The 25,793-nt window shown below is 40.7% G+C and overlaps 1 protein-coding gene across 2 annotated transcripts in view; it reads right to left on the bottom strand.

The window, feature by feature from the left end:
• Positions 1-24,561, bottom strand: part of nup93 (nucleoporin 93) — a 34,789-nt gene extending 10,228 nt beyond the window's left edge. Inside the window, exons 1-10 of one of the 2 annotated variants that reach the window (XM_085780051.1) lie at positions 24,415-24,561; positions 22,492-22,674; positions 21,353-21,470; positions 6,717-6,779; positions 5,063-5,191; positions 4,465-4,539; positions 2,695-2,787; positions 2,441-2,580; positions 1,605-1,737; positions 480-637 (exon numbers count right to left, since the gene is read on the bottom strand). In XM_085780051.1, coding sequence (XP_085636177.1) covers positions 480-637; positions 1,605-1,737; positions 2,441-2,580; positions 2,695-2,787; positions 4,465-4,539; positions 5,063-5,191; positions 6,717-6,779; positions 21,353-21,470; positions 22,492-22,670 — 1,088 coding nt within the window. In that variant the 5' untranslated portion in view covers positions 22,671-22,674; positions 24,415-24,561. The remainder of the gene's footprint in view (positions 1-479; positions 638-1,604; positions 1,738-2,440; positions 2,581-2,694; positions 2,788-4,464; positions 4,540-5,062; positions 5,192-6,716; positions 6,780-21,352; positions 21,471-22,491; positions 22,675-24,414) is intronic. The other variant, XM_085780052.1, reaches the window with a different exon arrangement.
• Between the last annotated feature and the right edge of the window lie 1,232 nt (positions 24,562-25,793).

Genomic DNA, 25,793 nt, shown 5'->3' with positions numbered 1-25,793 from the left:
TTCCTGTTGTTGTCTACTAGTGTTATAGACAAAAAACACACTGCAAAACTCAAAATCTTTCCAAGAATATTTGTCTTATTTCTTGTCAAAATGTCTAATTTCTAGTCAAAACTGATCTCTCTCCACTTAAAATAAGACTCATCAGTTAAAAATTTACTTGTTTCCAACTAATTTTCACTTGAAATTAGTATAAAAATCTGCCAGTGAAAGCAAGTTTTTTGAGCTTGTAATAAGAAAGAAAAACTTGCTCCACTATCAGATTTTTCTACTTATTTCAAGTGAAAATATGCTTGAAAGAAGTAAAAAAGTGTCTAAAAACAAGCTACTTTTAATGTGATGAGTCTTATTTTAAGTATAATGAGATTAGTTTTGACTAGAAATGACATTTTGACGAGAAATAACACAAATATTCTTGGTAAGATATTTGAGTTTTTGCAGTGCATCATGACATAATTTAAAAAACAAGGAGGCTTCATCACCGTCGGTCCGGGCTGCTCATGTACTCCTGGAACCAGGTCTTGAAGTCTCCCAGCTGGTGTTGCACTCTGTTCACCACCTGCATGGCGGCGTTCAGGTCTCCGCAGCGCAGACAGTAGTAGATCACAGCCCACACCGGGTGGCCCTCGATCTCCCCGTCCTGTTACATAAACATACGTGGTTTAATTCATCCACGTTGTCATACAAAGAGACTTGATGAGTCTTCTGCTACAAGTTCATTGAGTTTGTACTGAACTTTGGGAGAGTTAACGTTCAGTTCAGTTCACAAAGCACTTTAAAAATGGAAACTTTGGTATCATCAAACCCTTGAGGAAGGATCATACGAGTTGTTTTATCCGACCGTTTCATGTCTTGTCTTCACTGACTTGTATTTTTAGTTTCTATTTTAGTTCCTTCTTCAACGTCTTTGTGAATGAGGGCGAGCCTTCAATGCTTTTCAAGTTTAAATAAAGGCTATTAATAAATACAACAAGACAAAACCTGGTATTTGTGACTCTGATTCTGACGTGTCCATACAATAAGAGCGTATGAAACGTGACTGAGCTGAGATACGGTGATAAACAAGGTCAGAAACATGTTGTCTGTTGAAGTGACATAGTTTAATCAGTTGAGATTAAATGTGTTTTGGCCACTATGTTGTCTTTGTACATGAATGCTTTGTTATTTTTTGTTTCTGATCAATTAAATCAAGCCGAGGTCATGAATAAATATCAACGAGCTTTGATGTTAGTTATTGTGAATAGGATCAATCAATCAAATGATGAATAGATAAAATGAGAAGAAAAAACACTAGATAAAATGAAGTAAAATAGATAGGTGTAATAGGATAAAATAGAATAAGAATGAATGATGAATAAATGAAAGATAATAATAAATAAATAAGATGAATTAAATGAAATAAGTAAAGTACGGCAGATAAATATGTATAATGTGTAGGTAGATCAAGGGGACAGAGAGATATTGCAATGAAAACGATAAATAGTTTTATAATCATAGGATCTTGATGTTTGGCAGATATATGTTTACAAATGGCAGGTTTAACCAATTACAGGTGATGTTTTGATTACCCATAAGCATTCAAATGTATCCGTGTGTGTGTGTGTTACCTGCATGCCTGCCAGCGGTCCTGGTAGTTTAATGTTGAGGAAGCTGCGGACTAGTTGGTACGTTCCTGGCACCCCTCCTAACTGGGCCTGGTGGAGGTTTCCAAACACTGTGACCATGGTGTAGTTTTTATAACTGTGAGAGAGAGAGAGAAGACAAACACACAAACAAACACACACAAAGTTCAGTTTAACGTTATATATCCAGCACTAAGTTGTTGTCTATGATTTGTTTATTAGTTTATTTATAGGATCCCCATTAGCTGATTATCATGATCATTATTATTAGGTACAAAGAATACATCAGACATCACATTACATTACCACAACGGTTCAACCCACAAATAATTCCTACAGTAAATTATTATGTGTTATATACGTATATATTATTCATTGAATTTACAATTTATTTAAATAGTCTTTTTAAAAATGTGTTTTGAGTTAACATGTTTGATGTTATTATTACATAATGTGTCCCATCCTATAATGGCTCTGTATATTACAGTATGTTTTAAAAAGTTTGCTCTTGGTTTAGGTGTCTTGATTGTCTGGTTGCATATTTGTTGATATATTCTGGTGAACACTATCTGATCTGAGAAATATTGTGGTTTTTTTTATTGTTAATCAAATTTTTCATGAAAGTTAGAAGCTTAATTCTTAAAGAAGATACATTCTGCCATGATATTCTACATTCTAAATTCTGCCATGACATTCTAAGTTCTAAATTCTGCCATGATATTCTAAGTTCTAAATTCTGCCAAGATATTCTAGCCATGATAAATTCTGATGCATTTTTAAGATATTTGCAATGCACGCATGACAAGAACAAGCTCAGTCACCTCTTCTCCAGGAAGCCGAGCGCCTGATGCACGAAGGCCATCTGCATTTCCACTGAGGTGCGGCTCTTGAGCGTGTCTTTAGCTGGAACCAGCAACACGTCCGTCATCTGCTTCACCATCAGCCACATGTCCGATACGTTCTGAAACACACACACACAATAACACTGATCTACATGTTCTGCAGACGATAAAAAAGTGCTACATGAAAGAATAAAAGATAATTTTATGTTGATAACAGTCTGTGTTTTTTTTACCTTGTCATCCAGACTTTCTGCGACAGAAGCACACAGGTCTCCCAGATTGGGCTGAATGTGACCGTTCACGATCTTCTCGTTGAAAATGTAGATCTGACGGAGACATCGGAGGCGACGAGAGGAGAGAGAGACACAAAAAGATAAGATAAAGATAAAGAAGGTCAGAGTTTAAAAGCAAAACGCTACGACGGCAATCGAGTGAAATGGTTCACGACGAAGAACAGGAAGAAGAGGATCAAAACGTTTAACAGGTCGTCGAAGAGGATGACGAAAATCAGACAAACGACTCCGCACGCGATGTGTCGACACATGGTCGGACTCGGAGGAAGAGAGAGAGAGAGAGAGAGAGAGAGGCCGCGATTTAAAAGCAAAGCAACTGCGTCATGAAAGCGAGATCAGAGAAAACTAAAACACAGAGTGAGTGAGAAAACAGAAGAGAAGGTCAGACAGGATGATGAGACAGGGAGCGATGGTGGAGAGACATAGAGACAGAGAGAGAGAGAGAGAGAGAACCAGCCCCCCTCCCCCGCCCCCCAAATCAATCAATATGTTTGATCCGCCACTTCCTGGCTCGCTGTGACCCCGTTTTAACTCGACAATCAAACAGGGCATCACCAACAGTACGGCGATAACGATGAACACATCTGGGTTTAATTCACTTTAGCTACAATTCAGGAGGTGGATGTTTGTTTAGAAACATCTGTGTTTAATGTCTGTTACTGTTTGTGCTTATGTCATAGCTAAATGTAATCTACTTTTCTTTTTTTTTGTCTGCATGTTATGTCAGCATGCCAGTGTTGCTATGTGTCGCCTGCCTTCTGTTATGTACATGTCCTATTTGTTAGTGTACTATCCACCTTAACTTTTTGCTTTAACATCATGCATTATGTTCTTCTGTCTTTCTTGGAACTGAAGGAAAGTGTTTAGTAACAGTAATAGATGAGACATGAGTGACCCTTGTGAGATGCACCCTAGGTGAATGTGTTTTTTGTTGTTCACAGAGCCTTAAGCTGATATTTAGCCTCGTCCGGAGGATGAACCCAAGGTCGTAAAATTATATATAGGCTAGATCCTGTCTTGTGTTCATGAAAACAAAAGATGAACTGTGTATGTTAAACAGATACAGGCCATAGAGAGGGATCTCACATTGGCACCAGAGATGCTCCAGGATTCGGCATTTTTTTGTACACTGTTCTTCTTCTTGTTGTTAATAAACTACTTTTTTGAATACAAGTGAAGACGTGTCGGCGGTGATCCCTTCTTTTCATCAACACATCAATATACCACATTAGTATGATCTTTTAGGTAAATTGATATGTAATTTCAGCTGTATTTTAATGCATTGCTTTATTGTTTTTTTTTGGTTCTTAGGTCGCCTGTAACATCTGGCCAGGGACAACAGATGAAAACTAGCCTTACTGGCTAACTCTGGCTCACAAAAATCTCTAAAATAAAATAAAATTAAAATGGGCAGATGCATCATCTCTTTAACTATTGATACACATCATTTCAGCTCATTATTTGATATTTATTATTATGATATACTGGCTGAGGTGATAAAGAATTGCAGACAAATATAGTATATCCGTCATGATATATCAGTCGTAATTATGTCGTCTGTCCACCAGAGCGCACTGACAAGTCTTATTATTTATAGGTTTATCTTAGCCATAAAACTCAATTTATGTGTCATAAATAAATATATTTTCCATTTTAAATATAAATATAATCGTCTTTGCTGAAACTTTCCCACAAGATGAGGCGACTCACCTGTCGTCCGTACGCCACCTCCACGCTGTCCAACGCACTCCTTCCTGGAGCCGTCACCTCGCTCACGAAGCTCGGCTACAACACACAACACAAATAATGAGTTAAATGTGATAAAAAGGTGCAAATTATTTTATTTTTTCATGCTGAATATCCTGCATGTTATTATTATATTTATTATATTATAGTATATTTCCTGGTTGTCTGTGTTTCCCATGTGTTTCCTACACAGGATGGGAGTCTTTTACTCTACTCAGGCAGAACGTTTCCTCTTCGGGCCTCTTCATTATTAAAGAGCAACAATGGTTGGACCTCGCCACTTTCCGTTTTCCCTTTTTTTTATTTTCTGTATTCATTTTTTATAGCAGATCTCGGTAAAACAGAGGCGGAGGTTGTGTTAAATCCTACAACCCTTATATTAAATTTAGCCGACATATGGATGAAGCATCTTCTCGTCGCCTTGAGCAACGAGTTCAGCCTCCAAAAACCCCTGCAGGGAGTTCTTCCCCTCCAAATTCAGAGCCATGATGTAGCTCTTCGTTCTCTGATCGTATTTCGCTATTCATATTTTATCGTTCGTTCATTTCATCATTCTTTGCACCTCCACATCTTGACTGAAGTCCAGTGCATCTTCTCCCGCTCCGAGCAGCGTGTGCAGGACTCTCTGCTTCACCTGCTCCCACTGGACCAGCATGGACTCGCGGTGATACTCCTCCGCCAACAGGAACGTCTGCAAACATTAAATAAACTCAATTTACATTTACACAGCCCGCACACAACTTTAGGCCATTACCACCGTTTTATGTGTTTGTAGATTAAAACAACTCTTAACTCTTCTCCCTGACCTGCAGAATACAAATACACAAAATGCACAATGCCTTTTTATATCATTTTATGGCATTTATATCATATCATTGTTATGTAAGCTGCTGGATGATCTGAATTTCCCTCCTAGTAGGGATTAATAAAGTATTTCCTATTCTTTTCTATTCTATGTCACCGCTTTGAGTCAGCAGCAGGAAAGATAATACTTAAACTCACGTGTTAAATGTTACGCAACGAATTAATGCAGCAATTTTCTAGCGTTTTTCCACATGTGCCAAAGTTTTCCCTGGTGATTTTTAACTTGCTGAAGATGTATAGTGTATAATTATGAACAAGTTACCCCCCTACACACACACACATACACACTACTGCTACTAAAAGATGAGCAGAGTTAGATTATAACAATTGCTGTTAATTGGGACTACCTACGACACACAGGGAGCAGATTTAGCAGCAGGTCTCTCAGTGCAGATTGCTCTTCTCCACCAGGACGCACCGCAGCCTATTTTAACCCTCCACAGAGACTCGGAGTGAGATAATGGGAACGTGAGATAATTGAATCTCCAGCTCAGCTCAGCTCAGGGAGAGACACAAATCTAGACTAAAGTCACCATTTACTGGGTTACTGTGGTCACCGCTGCCTGGATGTCAACGCAACGTACATATTTCTGAGATTTAAAAAAAGCTATAATAAAGTAAGTGAGTTTAAGTTTATTTTTCACATGTAAATTCTTCTGATCTAATGCACATTTCTTATGTAATCTTATTCCAACTGATTTTACTTGAATATTATTGTGGCATCTGATTTAGACTTCCACAATCGTCAGTAGCCAAAAGGCTTTTAAACTTAAATGAGATCATAGTTTGTTGTTTCCTCCTTTGTCGTCTCTCAAAGGAAACATTTAACATCCACTTTCTTTGCAAATCTTCGGTGCGTTTCGGTTTTTCCACTCCTGCACACGCACGTACGCGTCCCTTTTTTCCTTCCTCTCAGGGAGCAGGGAGAGATAATGGGAACAGCAGCTAATTAAACACAGGGCCTATTAGCTCTGCACATCAGGGAAGCCATTTCAAAACTATTCCCTGAAGGTTCACACCAGAAGGACTTTGAGATCACAGCGCACAAAAAAATTACTACAAATTTGGGTTTTTAAGTGTTTCCTATACTGCGGTTGTGGTGTGCCAACATAGTACTGACAGTCAGATTAGGACTGCGAGTGACATAACGCTGCGTGTTACTAATGAGACTGATTACTGCCTCCTGTCCTCCGAAAACTGAACAGTAATATCACCTGGAAAGACGGAAAAATGGGAATAATGTTGAATTAAAAAGGGGCTTTTCTTTCTTTTTTTTTGCTTGCAGGCCTCGATTGTTTAAAAACCATCTGTATTTCTTTTTCTTTTTTTTTGTCATGAGACGAAATACTGACCCTGCGGCGAGACTCCTCGATGGCTGACAGCAGGGCGTTGTCCCTCTCGTTCTTCAAGAAGCCCTGTGGACGAGGCAGACGGAGACGGAGATGGAGACGAGAGGGAAACAAAAAGAAAGAAGAGACAGAAAGACAGAAAAGATATTAGTTCAACCGGTGAGGACAAAGTAAGTTCTAGACTAGAGGGACAGATTTAACCGGCGCACCATCGTTTGCTCGATGTGGAGAGACAGACAGAGGCAGCGTCTCAGTTTTCCATCCTCTTTCCCTTTTCCTCCCTTCGTCCTCAGACGGACAGACTAACGCACTGTGAGGATTAGTCAGACATATGGTCGCCATCTTATCCAGACGTATAGGATAGGCAGTCGCTGCTTTTCCATACACACACACACGCACACACATATGCACACACACATGCACCTCTCTGCTGTGAGGCAGCAGTCACCATAGCCTCCATTTTGATGTCAGCTCAAGATGGCTGCCGCTGCATAGAAACACACACACACGCACTCGCATACACACACCTCGCTGTTCTGGCCCTGGATGTATGAAAAACACGGTAATTATTCCTTTTCTTGTTGAGCAGCTGATAATAAAACTACTTATCTTTCTTACATACATGAGCTCGGAGCTGTCGGGTGAGTAAGTGGTCCTTTACGTAACAGCTGGAACGTACAGGAGAGAAACCAACCGTCCGTCTCCTTTTATACATTCAGAAATATATATATCGACATAAAACCACGAAGCAGCGAAAGTGCTTTTTAAAAAAAAAATCTTTTATGTTCGTATTTCAAACAAACACATGTATAAAAATCATTTTTTTTGTCCGACTGAAAGAAAAAGTGCATCGAGTATCGCGGCCTCGACCTGAACTGGTTTCATCAAACATATAGAACACAAAGAAAATATATTTTAACGCTTAGAGGTGGTGGCAATACAACTGTGATTGTTTATCCTGCATCATAAGTGAGATTCAGATTCTATAATATCATTGATTTTTTTTTTTAAACTGCAAAATTGTTCCTCGAATCAGAATGAGAAGAAAATGAAAATGTTTTAAAGTGCTGCTCTCTGACTAAATCATAATTTTAATCGTCTATTACTCTAATAACGACGAGTAATCGTGTTAAACCACAGCCTGAGCTCTTACTATGTCTAAATATTCAATTTGCAACATAAAAATGGAGAAACCCTGCAAATCCTGCACCATGTCGCTGTCATTTCTCCCTGCTATTGACTAATTAATTAATCAAATAATTGTTTTAAAGCACAATTAACACGCCTACACACGTAGATACAGAGAGAAAGAAAGAAAGAACAGGAAGTCCTGTCTGTGGCGACTGATACAAAAGGGAGAGAACAAATTAATTAGTTCAATCCGAGCAAACAATGGATTAAATATGACTGAGATTTCTCTGTCTGAACGATGTCGCAGATTTGATATTTGACAGATTTCGTTGACTTGACACACACAACCACCAGCAGCCGTCAGTTAAGTAGCACCGCCGCCGCCGCCACTCCTCACTATGTGTGAACGATGTGACATAACAGCCTCTTAAGTTGGAGGAAAGTTGTTCCTCTTCGTCAGATAATGGCACATTAATTCATCGGTGACATTTATGGCACCGTGTCTTTTCCTCCCGTCTCGAGCACGGAGGATCGTTTTAGCTCGTAGAAAATAAGCACCTGGTAAGAGACGTAGCATTTGTCAAAGCTGCGGCTGCGGGGATTATTCTGCTGCTCTACGGAGGAGGAGGAAGAAGAGGAGGAGGAGGAGTGGCGGTGGTGGTGAGGGCTTTCTGCTTCTTCTTCTTCCTCTTCTCCTCTCTCCTTTCTTGTCACCTCTCTCTACTCCCCCACCTGCTCTGCTCCACTTCTGTCCCATTTCCAACCTCTGTCCAAGCTCTCGACCTTCACCTGCCTGTCATTGCTCTCCTCCTCCTCCTCCTCCTCCTCCTCCTCCTCCTCCTTCACTTTCCTCCCTTCATACTGACAAATCAGGGCAAACTGGAAGCAGAGAGAAGCCGATACAGAAAGATTTAAAGAGGGTGACTGATTGTTACCGCATTGAGAATTGAACCAGAGAGACGTTTGAGGACGGCGTTTGACCTGGATGGGTCAATTCATCTGCTATGAATATATGCAATTAAAAAAAAAAAAAGAAGAAAAAAAGAAGCTTCCTCTTAAACTGGATCTGCTTTTTATATAATGAGCTGCTCTAAATAACCAGGTGCCTCCAAAAAGAAACACACAGTCTGTTTTTTTTTTTTCGCAGGACGTGACACGTTTAGTCCGACCTACCTCTCTGCTGCTGCTGCTGCAGTAGCAGGAAGACCGGCCGATCGCAGTGACTGAGTGTCAATCATATGATGTAAAGCTCATAAAGTAAATCTGGAGTGAAGTCTATTTATTGTGTGTTTTATTATTTCACCTTATTCCTCACGAAAGCAGCGAGCGAGCGGCTTGTCAAATAACATATTTTAGAAAAGGTGGAACTTGTCAAGATCCAACCAGGTTATCATCTACCTAAAACACAGAGAGAGGAGCAATCACCAGACTAGAAAAAAGAGAAAGTACCAGTCGTGAAAACAGAAAACAGAAAAAGGAAAAGGAGTCCGACTAAGTCTGATATTCTGCTGCGTAGAAATAGGACACGGATGCGTGCTGTTGCAGCATGGTTACTGCAGGTGTGTGGATTTACATGGTGGCTCTCTTTCTTTTTTTCCTTCCTTTCCCTTTTCTCTTCCATGTCGCACTGAATGCATTCGCGTTGCATTTCGAGCCAGAAGCAAAAGCAGTGCGTTTTCTTTTCTTTTTTTTTGCATTATATGTGTATTCGTTGGTAATGTGCATCTAAATGTTAAGAAACTGCAGTCGTTCAGGTCAGAAACAGGTCACACACACACACACACACACACTCAATCAGACTAGTCCTAGTTTCCTAATGAAAACCAGAGCAGGGTTTGACCTGCTGCAGAAGGACAGACGCGATATCAGTTACACGATTTCAGTATCTTGATAAAGCAAAACACACAAAAAGACGTTGGTTTCACAGTCACAAAAACTAACATTAAATAGAATTAAGTCAAATTAAATTAAGTATATTTAACCCTATTAAGGAGGAGAATAAATTTCTGCCTCCTCCCATTTGCCCATTTACCTATTTGGTCCATTTCTCATCCCAGCCACCCACCACCCACCATGGACCCCTCCCTCCCATCCTCGTCTTTCTTTCTTTCTTTCTCTTTCTCTCTCACTTTTGTGTCCCAGGAGAGGCCGACAATGGGTTTATATTTAACCACTCTAACCAGAGAAAAAAGCTCAGGTCACTGCTCACTGGAGAGCTGCACTGGAAAAAAGAAAAAAAAAAAAAGAGCAGAAGTAACAAGGGCTTATGGTATTTATCTACTACAATACAGGACAGGGCGGCCTTTTTTTTTTCTTTTCTTTTTTCTTTATTGTCATCACGGTGATGACTCTGTTATTCCAGTAAATTGGAGGAGGAGGAGGAGGAGGAGGAGGAGGAGGGGAAATGAGACGGACATCTTTTCCAGAAGCAGACAGGAGGGGCTGCTGCTCTTTACCCAACCGGCTCTGCTGAAGCAATGGCGGCGCATTGGGTAACACACACACACACACACACACGCACACACACACACACACACACACAGAGTGGTGGATGACTCTGCTTGGCAGTCGGCTCAGCATTTTTTTTTGTGTGTGTGTGTGTCTGTGTGCGTGTTTCAACAACAGGAGGCAACAATTTTTCATCGCTGTCATTCTGGCGCCTGTTGCCAGCCGCGCACTCGCACTTTGCGCTGCCAGTGACTTGTTCTTCTTCTTCTTCTTCTTCTTCTTCTTCATCATCTTTGCCTATACAACATTTTTCGTGCCAAATGTAAACTGACAACTTGGCCAACGGCGGCGGCCAAAACTCCCATTTCGGTCTGAGATACAAATCACGGCCTCTTCCACGTCATCCACGACTTTCTGCCTTTAAAGCGTCTGAACGATGTTATAATAGAAACTAAAAGAACTAGCCGTTACTATTATCATCATTAATAGTTGTCCTTCCCTTAAGGATCATGTTTCAGTGGAGAAACTAAACATTTCCCCAAGATTTTAAAGCTTTATCACAAAATCTTTGTTACGATTTTCACAACTGTGGTATAATACTGTCATATATAAGCATTATACTGGGCCTGAGACAATGCAGATGCTTCGACTCCTTCTCCTCTGTAAAAATAGAGATGAAACAGACCAGAGGTGTCGTATTTAAAACCCACGGTGACACATCCAGACCAGAAATATATATATAGATTTTTTTTTTCTTTTCTTCTTTCAAATAGAAAGGGAAGACGTTTTAGCTGGAGACTAATGCGCTGCTTGTCACTCTCAGCGATCAATTCAATTCAATTCAGTCCAGTTCTGGGTAATGGTGGTGGGTAATAGTATCTAAAAAGATGTACATTTTCTGTTGCCCCACCCCTGTGTTATGTATCCTCCTCATCCTCAGAGATCTGACTGCAACCCACCGTGAACACCCACAGCCTGCTGGCCAGACAGCCCAGAAGCTTCTGCAGGAACAGGAAGGAAGACGACGGCGGCCACCGGGGAAAAATAAATAATCATTTGATAACTGGTTGATACAAAATACTACATACTATAATACTATAATACAGTGAAGTCGGAGTCAAGGAGGTAAAAAAAACGAGGATTAATCTGATGGAAGTTTAAGTCTTTGTCTCTAATTATTACAAAATGACAGCGGACGACTTGACTGCGTCTTTAGATTTACACCTCGTCACAGGCCACAGGACATATATGACCATTTTTCTTACAGAGGAAAACGTCGATACTGGTCCTCCTCCCTCCTCCTCCTCCTCCTCCCTCCCTCCCTCCCTCCTCCTCCTCCTGTGTGCATGTGTGTGTTTCCAAATGCACATGTTAACTTGCACACATGTGCTCATCCTCCTCCTCCTCCTCTGTGCCGGCGCACACACAGACACACACAGGCCGGTGGCTTCAGGGGAAAGTCTCGGTTTTTCAGCCATTCGACGTGGCTTTACGCTTCTCACACACAGTTGAGAGATACAGAGCGTTACACCGATACGATGCAGGGTCATGAGGAATCTAAAGGCGACATAAGGACACGGACGAAGAGCGGTTAGAGAGGAAACGAACGAACGAATGAATGAACGAACGGACATAGGAAACCTCGTTTTTTTTTCTTCCTGTGCCGGTCATCATGACATGACATTAAGAGTGGGAGGCTTTCTGTCCTCATTTGCCATGACACAATGAGCTGCCCACTGCCCCAGTGTGTGTGTGTGTGTGTGTGTGTGTGAGAGTGTGTGTGTGTGCGTGTGTCAGAGAGAAACCCCACCCTTCACTCCTTCGCTTCCTGTGTCGCAAAAAATATATATGTAAAAGACTACGGCATTTTTCTTCACACACGCACACACATGTACATATGTATATTTCACATGATGATGATGAAGATGTCTGCCTTTAATCGCTCCCAATCAATTTATACAACCGTCATCATCATCGTCATCATTGTCGCCGCCGCCATAGTCGCCACGCAGCCATATACGGGTACATACATTATGGTATAATAACCAGAGAATAAAAAGTCTGACAGACAAAGCACATGCCTGTCTGTGAGTGACTGTGTGTCTGTGTGTGTGTGCGTATTCATGTGTATATGGGCAATACTCACTCATGCCGAGCAGAAGAGAGGACGAGACAAGAGTTTAAAAAAAAAAAAAGAAAAAAGAAAAATTTAAAATAGTTTTTCTCTGTCTCTTTGTCTGCTGCCCAGGTATCTGAGCTCTGACACCTGCAGTCAGTCGCTCGCCATCGCCATCGTCCGCCATCCCTCTGGCGCCGGGTGGGTGGGTGAGGTGGGTGAGGCGGTGAGGGAGGTGAGGGAGGGGAGTGGAGGGTGGTAGGAGAAGTGGCCGCCATGCTGGGGCGTGTTCCCTGAGCCCCGGTGTGTCGTGTCGAGCCGGCATGGCGGTTGGTTGCTTGCATGTTGCAGCCTTTCACCCCCCGGTTTTGGAAAGAAGAGGAGAGAGCGAGAGAAGACGGAAGAAGCAGCAGTGATGGAGACGGAGGCGGAGGCGAGTCTGAGCGTCGTCGTCTGCGTGCGTGCGGAGGAGCGGAGTGCAAGTGCCACATCGAGGCTCGCTGGAGGTGGTTTTATTGTCGGGGAGAGAGGGCCGTACCAACTGAGCGCTCAGACACGGGGGGGGAGGATTCATGAGTTAAGGAGCTGCTATGGATTCATATAGGATATCAGCTCCTACCATCGCCTCACCCCCTCCCCCTCCTCATCCTCTCTCCGCCCTCCCTCCCTCCCTCAGTCCCACTCATTTTCTTCCTTTTTTATCCATCTATGCATCCTTCCTTTCTTCCCTCCCCTCGCTCCCTCCCTCCTCCCCCCCAAGCTCAATGCAATTATAGTAATGGATTTTTTCCCCCTCGGTTGATGGCTTCCGACATCCTGTCTTGAAATGAGGCTAATCATGCTCTTAAGGGTCATGTTTAGTTAATGAAGGGTTTGGGGAGGCACATGCAGGGTGGTGGTGGTGGTGGTAGTGGTGGAGGGGGGGAGATGGGGGGGCATTCCTATGTGCTGGCTGACTATCAAAGCATATGAAAAAACCTGGCATGTTAATACACACTTGTCGTCTTGAGCACGCAGCAGCAGCAGCAGCGACACACACGGAGCGTTTCATATGTGAGGATGTGAACATGCATGAACCACGTGCAACCGAATCTACGCTACACACACTCATTCATTCATTCATAAGCACATGGAGATGCAGCAGCAGCAGTGGTAGTGTGTGTGTGTGTGTGTACGGTATGTGCCAGCGAATCGATCGATCGGCGGCGGCTGACACAGATTACAGGCATGTGGCGTGTGCACACACATACACACACACACAGCACATATTCTGGCGAAGCGGTGTCAGAGCTGTTCGTCTATCTCAGCAGATGCTCTGGGCTTAGCCAACTGCATCCGCTGCTGAACGCATGCCATCACTGCTGAGGGAGAGAGGAGGAGAGAGGAGAGAGAGAAAGGATGTAAATGGGAGAGAGGGAAAGGGAGGGAGAGGGGAAAAATCGAAGAGATAGGAAGGTAAAGTAGAGAAGAAAGGGAGAGAAAGCAGAGGCAGCAGCTGAAAGAGAGAGTGAGAGTGAGAGAGAGGTGGTAGAGAAAGATGGAAGAGTGAAAAGTGAGATGAGGACACAGAGACAGGGAAGAAAAAAAAAAAAATTGCAGCCAGTCGCCATTTTTCCACCGGTATCGCTCTCTCTCCGCCTCACACTTCTACAGTTTCATTTTTCTGTCCATATTTTTCCAGTGTGATCCACTTTCTCTCTCTCTCCATCTCTTTGTTTCACATTCTCTGTTTCTGTTTGTCATCCTCCTTTTGTTTACCTTTCGTATGGATGATGATGATGACAGTAGAACAAATAATAAGCACCGGCGCCGACTGTCACGGATCAAACACGGCGTTTCATCCGTGACAAAACACACACAGGACGTATAGCACCGAAAAAAAAGGACAATAAAACAAGGATTAACTCTAAAAATCATTAACAATGTGGCCCGTGGCACATCTGTGCACAGATGTGTTATGTGGGATTAGGTGTGAAGGACTGGCTTTCCAGAAGATGGGATGAAAACCAAATAAAAGGACTCTAAATCAATAAAATCTATATCCTACCCAATCATTTCTGGCATATAAATAATAACATACAGTAATAATAATCCAGACAATGTAGAAAAAAAGTCATTTTCAATCAATATATTAATAATCTGAGGCGATGCCTTGTTTTGTTTGGTCCTTAAACCCTAAAATACTGAGTTAATTATATTAATACAGATGATAACATCAATTTTTTTTTACATTTAAGAAGCTATCACCTTTAAATATTTGTCAATTTCAGCAAATGAATGATGATTAAATGATGAATCATGGTGATAAAGCAATATTCTCTCATCTTATGACACATCATGTATCTAATATAATCTTATTTCAGCAGTGGTTGTGTGATATACTGTATAAATGATTTCAATTTTCTGATGCATCCATGACGAGAATAATCTAAAAACTATCAAATAAAAGAGTCAGGATTGGAATAAAAAGTAACCACAGAGAATCAGAAAGTAAAAGCTCTATTTAAAAAACAAAACCAAACCAAAAGAAGCACTAAATCTCAGACTGCGTGTCCATACAGGCTCCTATAGGAAGATCCACACTAATTTGCACTTGACCATATATGCAGACACATCATTCACACACCACTGCCCTTCGTCCTATAAGTGTGTGTGTGTGTGTGTGTGTGTGTGTGTATATGTGTGTGTGTATGTGCCACACAGGGGCCACAGAGGCATTTATCAGCTCACTCATGTGCAAAAACACACACACACACACACACAGACAGATGCAAAAACGGCATATTGGTGTGTCTTCCTCCTTCTCCAGTTTCTCACCAGACACTGATGCTGCTGCCTGATACACAATTAAGTTTTAGCCCTGGAAGAAATAAGACACCACCACCAGCACCAACACATGGTAGAGCTGCTGCACTGAATCTGATACACAGCAGCAGCAGCACTGGCTCCGATACGGACGGACATTATCAGACGTTATCACCTGCTTGTGTTATTTTTGCCTTGCAGCCACGGCACAAAAAGCAGAATATAAACAAACGCTAGTATTTCCTGAATGACTGATCAATCATCAACTCCTCAACCTTAATATAAACACTGGAGAGTCTCATGCTGATATCGATATATGGATTAAACCCTCCTGCTGTCCTCCTTGGTCAAGGAAGGAAGGAAGTTAGTTAGGAAGGAAGGAAGGAAGGAAGGAAGGAAGGAAGGAAGGAATGAAGTTAGTTAGGAAGGAAGGAATGAAGGAAGGAAGGAAGGAAGGACAAAGGGAAAGAAGGAAGGAAGGATAAAGGGATAGAGGGAAGGACAAAGGGAAAGAAGAAAGGAAGGAAGGATAAAGGGATAGAAGGAAGGAAGGAAGGATGAAGGGAAAGAAGGAAGGAAGGATAAAGGGATAGAGGGAAGGACAAAGGGAAAGAAGAAAGGAAGGAAGGATAAAGGGATAGAAGGAAGGAAGGAAGGATGAAGGGAAAGAAAGAAGGAAGGAAGGCAGGAAGGACAAAGGGTAATAAGGAAGGACAAAGGGAAAGAAGGAACAAAGGAACGATAAAGGGATAGAAGGAAGGAAGGAAGGACAAAGGGAAAGAAAGAAGGAAGGAAGGCAGGAAGGACAAAGGGAAAGAAGGAAGGAAGGATAAAGGGATAGAGGGAAGGCAGGAAGGACGAAGGGAAAGAAGGAAGGAAGGAAGGCAGGAAGGACAAAGGGAAAGAAGGAACGATAAAGGGATAGAAGGAAGGAAGGACAAAGGAAAAGAAAGAAGGAAGGAAGGCAGGAAGGACGAAGGGAAAGAAGGAAGGAAGGACAAAGGGAATGATGGGAGGAAAGAAGGAAGGGAAAAAGGAAGGAAAGATAGATGGAGGGAGGGAACAGATTGGGTCAAAAAAGAGGGAAGAAGTATGGACGAAGGGAATGAATGAAGGAAGGGAGGGAGGCAAAAAGGATTGGAAAGAAGGAAGGGAAAAGGGAAGGAAAGATAGATGGAGGGAGGGAACAGATTGGGTCAAAAAAGAGGGAAGAAGTATGGACGAAGGGAATGAAGGAAGGAAGGGAGGGAGGCAAAAAGGATTGGAAAGAAGGAAGGGAAAAGGGAAGGAAAGAAAGATGGAGGGAGGGAACAGACCAGGTCAACTGGATCAAAAGAGGAAGGAAGAAGAAGTAAGGACGAAGGGAAGGAAAGAAGGAAAGAAGCAAGGGAAAAAGGATTGTGGAAAGAAGGAAGGATGGAGGAAGTGAACAGATTGGGTCAATTAGACCCAGAAGGACAACAGGAGGGTTAACAAAAAAAAGAAAAAATGCTCATGAAATACGCAATAAGCCAATAAAAGATCAACTGACTGATCAAACTGATTCCAATACTGTTTCTAATACAGACGGGTTTCACTGCCCAGCGTCGCAAATATCCGACTCCATGATCCGTACTGCTGCAGCGTTGAAATGTAATAATGTAATTCAAGAAGGTTTTGACCTGTTGTTTTTTCTTCTTTTTCTTCACTGGCTGGTTACCTTCCAGCCAGTGTTTTTTGGTATAAGGGCTGCATGATGTGCAAAAAGCATCGTATTAGGAGGATTAATATGGGCAGATAATGGGAATGTGTTTAAAGTGTTGAATTGTCGTTCTCACTTAAAAAAACATGTGAAATTCATTAGACAAACAAGTCCCTTTACATCTAGAGAAGATGACTTGTCGGTCAGGGGGTCTTTGATATATTTCAACATTTTGGCAAATTGGCCCATTGCCATAATCCCTATAGTCATAGCAGTAGGTTCGTTACCTTTAATTGTCGGTGAAAGCTATTTTTAGAACGGCGGAGCAGAGCCATGAGCTGCTCAGAGCTACGCTACGGAGGCTCATGGGATTTCTTGGTTTCCCTCATCAAACTCATCAAATACACAATCCAACAACTCCAAAACGCTCTGGTGGACAAGTTGTGACCTGCACATTCACCACGCTATGAGATAATAACAGAACGTTATGAGACAGAGTTGTTTTAGAGGGAAATGCAGAGACTGCTTGATGAAAAACTGCTTCCGACAGGAACGCGCATCAGCGGTTTTGCATGAATTTGCCTCGAAAACAACTCCGTCTATAATAACGTTCCGTTATTATCTCACAGGGAAATTCTTGGACCGGCGCAAGACGGACGAAAGCAAAAGCATTTGCCAAGAATGTTTTCATTATCAAGAACAAAAGTTGGAGGTTCAAAGCCGATCAGATACCGTCGTAGATCCGACCATAAACGATGGCAACTAGGGATCCAGCGGCATTATTCCCATGACCCGCCGGGCAGCGTCCGGTAAACCGAAACTAGGAAATGCTGGGCGAGCCGACCACTGAATAATAACAAAATAACTATAAAGACAAAATGATATATTTATCGAAAATGGATCCATTAACAAGTGTTGGTATTCGTAGATTCATCCACATTAATATGAGACTCTTTTATAACCAAAAGCAAACTCCTCGGGGTCTCTTTAACGTTAAACTGAAAGACCAGTGCCTTTATTGTGTAATGAGTGAAGGAGGCAGAGAATGCTATTTGTTTTTACTGAGAGTGATGCTGTTTGTCAGTATATAAATCCTATACTGTAATATCTCAGTGCCACTTTTATCCTCTATGTACTTAGTGATTTAAAGTGACTGAGATGCCTATCTGTAAGAGATAAATAATAACAATAATAGGTTTTGACACACATGCTTTGTTCTTCATTTTTCTTTAAATGGTCAAACAGACAAACCAGCGCAAAAGAGAAGCTGTCGTCCCCGTTGTCTTTGGTTTTTCAGACTCAACAGAGTAGATGGAGATGAGGTGGATTTAATATTAGAAAGTATAATGGATGGAGTCCAGTACCACAGTGGTCCAATTTAGTCAAGGTTTAAAACACTGTTAGGTCATTAAACCACTGAAAGGCAGAGTTGGTGCAGACGTTTTGATTCTGCTAAAGCGCATGATGCATTTAAACTATGACTGTGTGTAATCTCCAGTGTAGTTTGTGCTTGTACTTATGGCGCATTATCAAAAAACCTAATGTGTATCTGTGTTAGTTATTTTGATAAAAGCTCGCATACAGTATATCCCATTACTGAATACACTTGCTTCATGATGAATACCAAGGCAGTGCAACTATCTCTGCTGCTGACTTATCTCTTTTTTTTCCCTTTTTTCTTTTTGACCACCTTCCTGGAATCTGGTCGATGGATGGGTGGACGGATGGAGCTGTGGTTTCGTCTGCAACACTGAACAAGATATTGTACATTTCGACCGAAATGAAACTGTAATGCACTGTCTCCTTATAAACCAATAAGGCCAATAGAGCAAGTGCTGAGAGGATGTGTGTGTGTCTAAGTGTGTGTGTGTAAGTGTGTGTGTGTGTGTGTGTGTGTGTGTGTGTGTAAGTGCACTTCCAGTCAGTCAATCAGTCAAACCCACTATGGCGAGCAGACATCCAGTTGACCAAGACGAGTGAAAACAAATGAGTAAATTCATACGATCAGATGTTCAAGATAAATAAACATTGGCTGGTTCTAGGTGCTGCAACTAACGATTATTTTCATTATTAATTGATTAATCTGTCAATTATGTAAATGATTAATCGATTAGTTGTTTGGTCAATAAAATGTTAAAAAATGTTGAAAAAATGTCAATCAGTGTTTCCCAAACCACAAAATAAAATGTCAAATGTCTTGTTTTGTCCACAAACCAAAGAGATACTCAGCATATTGTCATAAAGGAACAAAGAAAACAGAAATATTCACATTGAAGAAGCTGAAATTTTCTTTAAAAATCTACCCAAACCGATTATTCGATTATCAAAATAGTTGACGATTAATTAATAATCGATTATTGTTCGTTTAATTGTTGCAGCTCTAGCTGGTTCTTCACTATTTACTGCAGCTGACACTACAATCAAGACTTTTTTACTACATAATTATGACATATAAATAATCATTGAATTAATAAAAGCTAAGTAACACCAGAATATAAGATAATAGAGCATATTTATAAGATTTCACCATATGAAAGTTAATTATAAAGATTTGGTCCCATAGAGAGGAAACTGCTTTAAGCTGCTGCTACGTTTCTGTTGTCATGGGTTTACGATCTCCTGGAGTCTCATTAAATCAGGAATCTTTCAAAATCTTCTTATTGATTGACTGATTTTAGTCTTTACATGCTTCAGTAGCTTCATGTTGAAGGCTGGCAAACCCACACACACACACACACACAGCCACACACACACAGCCACAGGGTTTCTTCTACCACATCTCCATGGGGCGGGCGCCAATGAACTTCAGTCCATAATCAGATAACATTTCCACAGGAAACAAACTCACAGTATTTATTTTTCATCTGCTGTAATTAAGTCATGACAATTAAGTGTCTATTAACACTAATGTAACACTTCTTCCTCTCCCTGCTACACAATCACAGCTCCAAAAAAACATAGTTCAAATTCAAAAGACAGTTTTCACAACACAGCTCTAGTGCTGCTGCCTCCTCACACCCGACAAACACGTGACCGAGGACGAACCACGTTTACTACGAACACTCAACACTCTCGATGTGAACTGCAGTACGTAACACATTCATATCATAACCCCTGCATTAATGTGCTCATTAAAATATTGTTGCATCCAAACTAAATCATCAATATAAGGCCCTATCCACACGAAAAGGTTTTTTTGATAAATGCAGCTTTATTCATCTGGTTCGCGGGGTCCGTACACACGCAAACGTACTGAAAACGTCTATGCGTAATTGCGTATATGCGTATTCGTGTGTGGACATAGACATTTAAATACCCGAACTTGTGTGGATGGGAATATTTAATACTCAAGGGTTGTTTTTCGTCTAAAGGTTATTCTTCGTATGTTTCTTTTCCTGAATGGCTTTTGTTGGTGCTCTATTTTAATCTCTTGATTAAAATGTGTCTATAATTGAGATTTATTTCATGACAACATTGTGTCTTTTTTCAATGAGAGTGGTCATGTCATATATGTCAATACCGTCTTCCTCTGCCTGAAGATCTAGTTTGGGTTAGTATCCCTTCTGAGTATTTAACCCTAACCCTACTTCTGTTTTGTATTATGCTTGTTTAAAAGAGAGGCTCCTCTAATGGTTTTTCTATGTGACACGACGGCCTGTATAGCCTGAATCCCTATATGGGAACATAAGATCTTATTAGATGTATGTGTATACACGGGTTTACAATCATGTTTAATAGATGTTTTTATTTTTTCTACTACTGATTGGTATAAATGCACAACTGGTATGTCATGGGACTGGTCTTTAAAAATGGCGTCTCTACCCATTCATTCTCTTGTCTACCATCTGAGGAAGAGCCGGTGGTGCTCGAAACGTCATGCAGCTTTAATAAATGTTTGCATTGGAGCTCTTTTGGTGTTGCAGACTTTTCTTTACCCTCATGTGACGGGAATATTTAACAGTAAAAACCTAAAGAAAAAAACGTTTTTTCCGTGTGGATAGGGCCTAAGATTTCTAATCTCTACACACATACAGCACATGTGACTAATACATCTTCAACTGCAATGGCTTTTCTACCGTCAACAAAAACAAGCTGGACAAACTGCAAGACATTTTCCTCACTGGGAATAATTTACCGACTGAAGGGTCCGTGAAAAACCACTCACCTAAACTAAGCTGTAGTTGTCAGGGATTATTTCTATATTCTCAGACCAGACACTGGGCTTTATGTGCTGATTGTGGAGGTTGATGTGCTCTCTGCAGGCCGCAGCGTGAATTACATATGTTCAGCCAGACAATGAACCATCTCTTTCATAACTGGGACGATATAAAATGGAAAACGTCTTTTTGCATCCATCAGGAGAGGAGACCATTCACTGGTTTGTCTTACTTTCATGAGACAATCTTTATGAGGGGCTGCACAGCAATCTGGACTCGTGGTCTGTTCTGTCGTTCGTACCTGTATGTCGGTGTCTTTCACCGGCTCCAGGGGCTCGAAGGTGGTGGCAGCGCTCAGAGTCTCCAACCTCTGAGAAATGTGGAAGATGTCCAAGCCTCTGGACCCGAGGAGGATCGACCTGAGAGCGAGACGGAGAGAGGCGGAGAGAACGAATGAATGTGACTGATTGAAGGACTGTAGTTGTGCTCAACATCCACTAGAGGGCGCACAAGGGCTTTGTAACTATTGCAGCACCATAAAGCTCATGTCATGAAAGCACCATAAAAAAAACCACTTAAGGTTTATGCAAAGACATTTAAGAGGAAAACTAATCATAATGCAATATGCAGTATTTATTTTAATGTGTGAAAATGAGTCATTTTAACTATTCTATATGTTTGTTTTTTTAAATAAGACACACATATTTGCATTTACTGTAGATGTGAGAGAACCTCTGAAAATTACTACTTAGTACTGCTTTAATTCACATGTTATTTAGTTCATATCAACAATTTGGCAGTTAATTGTACTAAATACTATATTACTCACAGCCACTTTAAGAGGGTAAGAAATGTATAAATCAAAAGGGTATAATCTTGGAAAATCAAATGTATTTGGATGTCAAATATGCAACGATCTGTTATTTAAGAATAGAATAAATAGGGCGGCATTAAAAAACAACAATTCAATTCTTACGATGAGCCCCATCTTTGCATTTAGGTTTTTAGGTTACACGCTTTGGGTATTGTTAAAAAAGCACTATATTAATGTAAACCATTATTATTATTATGTTTCTTCCCCGTAAACACCCATTTGCGCTAAATGTATCAGGATATTAAGTCATTATAACTCCCACAATTAATATATATTTTGAGTGTTTATTTCAATCACAGCATCAAAATTTCAACAAAACAAATTAAAGGTAGTAACAAATACTATATAGCTGGTCGAAAAGGGTTGCGGCTGAAGCAAAGCTTATATAACATTAAAACATAATATAGATAATATGCACTAATATAAGCTGCCTTGAATCACAATGACTTGTAAATTGTGGTGAGTTCCCCTCACAGTTGAGGAGACAGTGGTGACTCAGGGTGATGAGTCAGGATGGTGGTGATGGTCCCATTATGAGTGAGGTGTTTTTTTTTTTTTGTTCTTACGCTTTTACGTCAGCAGCATCTTGCGAGGTGCGTGTCAAGGTGCGGGATCGAAGCCTCTCTCCCGCCTGCTGGATCTCCTGGAGGTTCCTCTCAACATGTGGCAGCTCTGACACGGCTTCGGTCTCTGCAGCCAGCTGCTCCGCCTGCTGGAGCAGCTCCCCGAATCCCTCGGCATCCATACCTCTACACAGAGAGAGAGAGAGAGAGAGAAAGAGAGGGGAGAGAGTTTAACCAAGTGAAGACAAAAACAACAATATATTGGGAAGTACATCTAAAACAGATGGATGATACACTGACTGATCTATGGTGAGATCAATAAGATGTCCATGTTCTGTACTCTAGCTAATTTCAAATGACATCGGCCTTTAATAATTGAATCATTGACTCAGCCAAAGCTCTCAGAGTTGATTCAACATGGATTAATCACTGTATTTAGATAAAAAAAAGAATAAAAAAAAGAACCTATAAATAACTCTGACAAAGCCAGAAGATTTAATGATCATAAGTGGCATGATGAGACAACACAGATTTGTCACCACAGTTTTGAGCACTTTGGCTACAGATTAAAGGGAACGCCTGAAATATGAACGCAACTGTATTTTAACACCTACAACCTTGAAACGAGATATAATGACCAAATACAACATGAGATGGCTTTATAATTATGAGCAGCTGAACCAGAACTTTGTGTTAAGATGAAAAAACATAATTATTAGAAAATATAAACAACCTAAAGCATAAAACATTATGTTTAGTGGATGACAGGAGAGGACCCCACTTTGTAACTGTCCTACAGCTGAAGCAACAGCACAAGAATCTCAAGTCGTGAAGCACATTTTTGTTGTCAATAAAATAGTGTAATATTAGTGTGCAGTTGATTATCCACCTGCCTTGAATGTTTTTCATGTTTTTGATTTGTTTTTATGTTATATTACTGATGTTTCTATCCTGTATTTGTTTTACTATATGGTGCTATGGACCTCTCTTCGGGATGTGCTTTTAATAAAGTATGTATATCTATCTATCTATCTATCTATCTATCTATCTATCTATCTATAGTAGAGGTCTTCAGGGGGTCAGCATAAGTGCTGCAGGGGGATCGCGAAATGTTTGGTTGATTAGACAATTTTTAAAATATTTTTTCGCTTCCACATTTATGTTTGAAATGAAAGCGTCAATTTAAATAGCTTGATTAACATGCAATCGACAGACATTGTTGATATTGGCCTTGGTATCAGTTTACAGGTCTTCTTATAAATGGCACGAAGGCCACCCTACTCACTGTACCTGTACATGAAAAATACACATGAAAATAAAATAAAAAACATTAATATATATGATCCTCCTGTGCATTATTTAGAAAGCTTAGTAAATGCACAATAACAGGGTATATTTATGGCACACTGGGCCCCGTTTAATACAAAACACAATTTTATACAGTGGGGAAGGGTCCCTCCTGCTCCATCTCTCCATCAGTTTGGGGGCGTCTTTGGCCTGAAGACCACTGATCTATTAGTACCAGGACACACACCGTTTGACAGCTGGCATATTATGGGCTGCCAACTCTGCAGCGCGCGCGCATGTAGCACGAGAGTTGACAGACTTAACGGTTAGCGTCGCTAGCGCAGTGATGCTAACACCTGTGCTAACTCAGAGACTTCGGAAACTCTGACTTAATTGCGACGACAACAAGAGACAATCTGTGAGGTTATTACAGTCGGACACCAACGTGACAGATATTATAAATACTTTTCCCCTGCAGCTTTGTTAGTGTAGTTTACTTCACTTGTCAAAATGAATGGCGCTCCGGAGTTGAGCTAACGAGCTACACCGCTAACGTCCACACGCATGCTCCCGTTCAGTCAGTCAACTTAAATTGTTCATATTAAACTTCACAGCGTTAAAAAGAGACACATTTCATACCCGTTGTATGGGGCGGACGTAAATACGGTCCCGTCTGTTTTCTTCAGGTCACTGTATTTCCAGTTTTTTAACCTCTTATTCGGTTTTGTTCAGCAAATACAACATGCACCCAGAGAGTATATTATTTGGCCCGGCACTTCTGAAGTCGACGCTGATTGGCTGATTCGCGGTCCGGCACTTCTAAAGTCGACGCTGATTGGCTGATTCGCGCTCAGAACCGGAAGTGACTGTTCTTCGCTTGTTGCCGAGAAGTGGAGAAACCCCGCTGCTTCGCCTCCTGGACAGGATGACTGGAAACCTACTGCAACATAGCAGTAATGTCATTTAAAACATTTAATAACCTACAAAAAATTAACCTTAAATGCAGGGGTCTTCAATGTTTTTCAGGCCAAGGACCCCGAAGTGATGGTGAGATGGAGCAGGGACCCTCTACTATAGCCTATATTATATACATTTGTGTATTATATTAAACTGGACCTAGTACCATGTATAAATGCACATTGTTATTGTGCATTTAATGCTGAGCTATTCAAAAAATTCACAGGTTATTCATGGCTGTGTCACTGCCATTTATAAACATACCTTGTCAACTGATTCCAATGCCAGTATCAACAATGTCTTTCAATTAAATGTCAGTGTATGTATAGCTACATGCTAGTCTAAATGTGTAAATTAAGAAATATAAAATAAATAAAAATAAATGAATAAAAATGTCTAATCAACCAAAAGTTTCATGACCCCCGCAGTAGCTACCTCTGCTTAAATGTATTTATTTGTTTGTTTGTTTTTTCTTTTGTTTAATCATAATCTTAATTGAGTTTTAAATAACTTTTTGCTTGTTGCTTGTATGTCCATCAATGAATGCTTATTTTCACTTCTGTGTAAAACCTCTTTAAGGCTTTGTTTGTGAAGCACTTCGGTGCAAAGGCTATTTGTGTTTAAAGGTGCTATATAAATAAATAAACTTGAGGTTGAACTTAGTAGTCATTTGTGAGACTTTTATCTTAAAGGGTTGATCTGTAATCTTTATTTAAGGAGATACACATTATATATCCAATATACGTTATATATGTAACATATTTCTGTATACATCACTTTGCAACTATCCAAAGTCTTTCAACTGTTGATCCTCCTCCATGACCTTGTGAGGCAACACATGTATAGTATTAACATCTACAAAGTTACATAGTGCATGTTAAAGCACCAAACATACTCAGGTCAAGAGAGTTCGTTGCAATGTAGGTCAGTGAATGAATAGACAGAGTTTATCTAAAAGCTTGCAAAACAGTGCCGTGGGTGTGTTTTCCTCTTTTGATGTTTGTGCCTCTCTCCATGTGGAGAATGTAGGGTTTACAATCCCTGGTAAGAAAAGTCACACC

This window comes from Trachurus japonicus, chromosome 6 (assembly GCF_045865225.1).
Source record: "Trachurus japonicus isolate A0001 chromosome 6, Traja_1.0".
Lineage (NCBI taxonomy): Eukaryota > Metazoa > Chordata > Actinopteri > Carangiformes > Carangidae > Trachurus > Trachurus japonicus.
The sequence above is the reverse complement of the archived record's forward strand: the minus strand, read 5'-3'. Positions and strand labels throughout refer to the sequence as shown.